Source organism: Meleagris gallopavo, unplaced genomic scaffold (assembly GCF_000146605.3).
Source record: "Meleagris gallopavo isolate NT-WF06-2002-E0010 breed Aviagen turkey brand Nicholas breeding stock unplaced genomic scaffold, Turkey_5.1 ChrUn_random_7180001953203, whole genome shotgun sequence".
Taxonomy (NCBI): domain Eukaryota; kingdom Metazoa; phylum Chordata; class Aves; order Galliformes; family Phasianidae; genus Meleagris; species Meleagris gallopavo.
Window position 1 is genome coordinate 1 of NW_011214232.1, and position 2,088 is coordinate 2,088.

Here is a 2,088-nt window from a genome sequence, read left to right on the forward strand (position 1 = left end):
CCCAGTATGCCCCAATCCCAATCCCAGTGCCCCCAATCCCAATCCCAATCCCAGTGCTCCCACTCCCAGTGCCCCCAATCCCAGTTCCTATATCCCAGTGCCCCCAATCCCAATCCCAGTCCCCATCCCCGAACCATTTCACTCCAATCCCAATCCCAATCCCAATCCCGGTGCCCCCAATCCCAGTCCCAATCCCACTTCCCCTCCTGTTCTGTCCCAATCCCAATCCCAATGCTCCCAATCCCAATCCCAGTACCTCCCAGTCCAAATCCCCATCCCAGTTCCACTTCAGCCCCGTCCCAATCCTAATCCCAATCCTGGCTCCGTCTCCAATCCCAGTCCATCCCATTCCCAATTCCCCTCCAGCCCCATCCCAATCCCAATCCCAATCCCAATCCCAGTGCCCCACCGTCCCAATCTCCCTCTCAATCCCAATCCCAGTGCCCCACTGTCCCATCCCAGTAGATCCCAGTCCCAATCCCAATTCCCCCCCAATCCACTCCTGCTCTGTCCCAATCCCAATCCCAGTACCTCCCAATCCCAATCCCAGCTCCCCTTCTGCCCCAATCCCAATCCCAGTCCCTCCCCAGTTCTGTCTCAATCCCAATCTCAGTGTCCCCAATCCCAATCCCATCCCAATGCTCCCCAATCCCAATCCCAGTTCCCCTTCAGACCCATTACAATCCCAATCCCAATCCCAATCCCAATACCTCCCAGTCCCAATCCCAATACCTCCCAGTCCCAGTCCCAATCCCAATCCCAGTCCCAATCCCAATCCAATCCAATCCTCATGCCAATCCCAGTGCCTCCCAGTCCCAATCCCAACACCTCCCAATCCCAATCTGAATCCCAGTCCCAATCCCATCCCAGTGCTCCCCAATCCCAGTGCTCCCCAGTCCCAATCCCAATCCAATCCAATCCTCATGCCAATCCCAGTGCCTCCCAGTCCCAATCCCAACACCTCCCAATCCCAATCTGAATCCCAGTCCCAATCCCATCCCAGTGCTCCCCAATCCCAGTGCTCCCCAGTCCCAATCCCAGTTATAATCCAAATCCCAATCCCAAATCCCAGTGCCTCTAATCCCAATGTCTCCCAATCCCAAATCCCATTCCCAATACCTTCCATTCCCAATCCCAATCCCAGTGCCTCCCATCCCCATGTCCCCCAATCCCAATTCCAATCCCAAATCCTAATGCCAATACCTTCCAATCCCAGTTCCAGTCCCAATCCCAAATCCCAATCCCAAATCCCAATCCCAGTGCCTCTAATCCCATTGTCCCCAATCCCAATCCCATCCCCAATCCCAATCCCAGTGCCTCCAATCCCATTGTTCCCTAATCCCAGATCCCAATCCCATTACCTTCCAATCCCATTGTCCCCCAATCCCAATCCCATCCCCAATCCCAATCCCGGTGCCTCCAATCCCAATGTCCCCCAATCCCATTCCCAATCCCATTCCCTATCCCAATCTCAGTGCCTCCAATCCCAATCCCATTCCCAATCCCAATAGCTTCCAATCCCACTGTCCCCCAGTCCCAATCCCAGTCCCTTCCAATCCCAATCCCATTCCCATTCCCAATCCCATTCCCAATCCCAATCCCATTCCCAATCCCAGTGTCCCCCAATCCCACTCCCAATCCCAGTACCTTCCAATCCCATTCCCAATCCCATTCTCAATCCCATTCCCAATCCCAATCCCATTCCCAATCCCAATGTCCCCCAATCCCAATGTCCCCCAATCCCAGTGTCCCCCAATCCCAGTGTCCCCCAATCCCACTCCCAATCCCATTACCTTCCAATCCCATTCCCAATCCCATTCCCAATCCCAATCCCATTCCCAATCCCATTGTCCCCCAATCCCAGTGTCCCCCAATCCCACTCCCAATCCCATTACCTTCCAATCCCATTCCCAATCCCATTGTCCCCCAATCCCAATGTCCCCCAATCCCATTCCCAATCCCATTCCCAATCCCAATGCCTCCAATCCCAATCCCAATCCCATTCCCAATCCCAATCCCATTCCCAATCCCAATCCCAATCCCAATCCCAATGTCCCCCAATCCCAATCCCAATCCCAATCCCAATCC

General features: G+C 54.5%; 1 protein-coding gene across 1 annotated transcript; it reads left to right on the forward strand.

The window, feature by feature from the left end:
* Window positions 1–186: 186 nt before the first annotated feature.
* On the forward strand, window positions 187–2,014 carry LOC109365058 (vegetative cell wall protein gp1-like; the record flags this gene model as incomplete). Its single annotated transcript, XM_019611671.1, has 2 exons — window positions 187–802; window positions 1,865–2,014. Coding segments are annotated over 2 exons (766 nt in total), but the record flags the coding sequence as incomplete, so codon positions are not given.
* Between the last annotated feature and the right edge of the window lie 74 nt (window positions 2,015–2,088).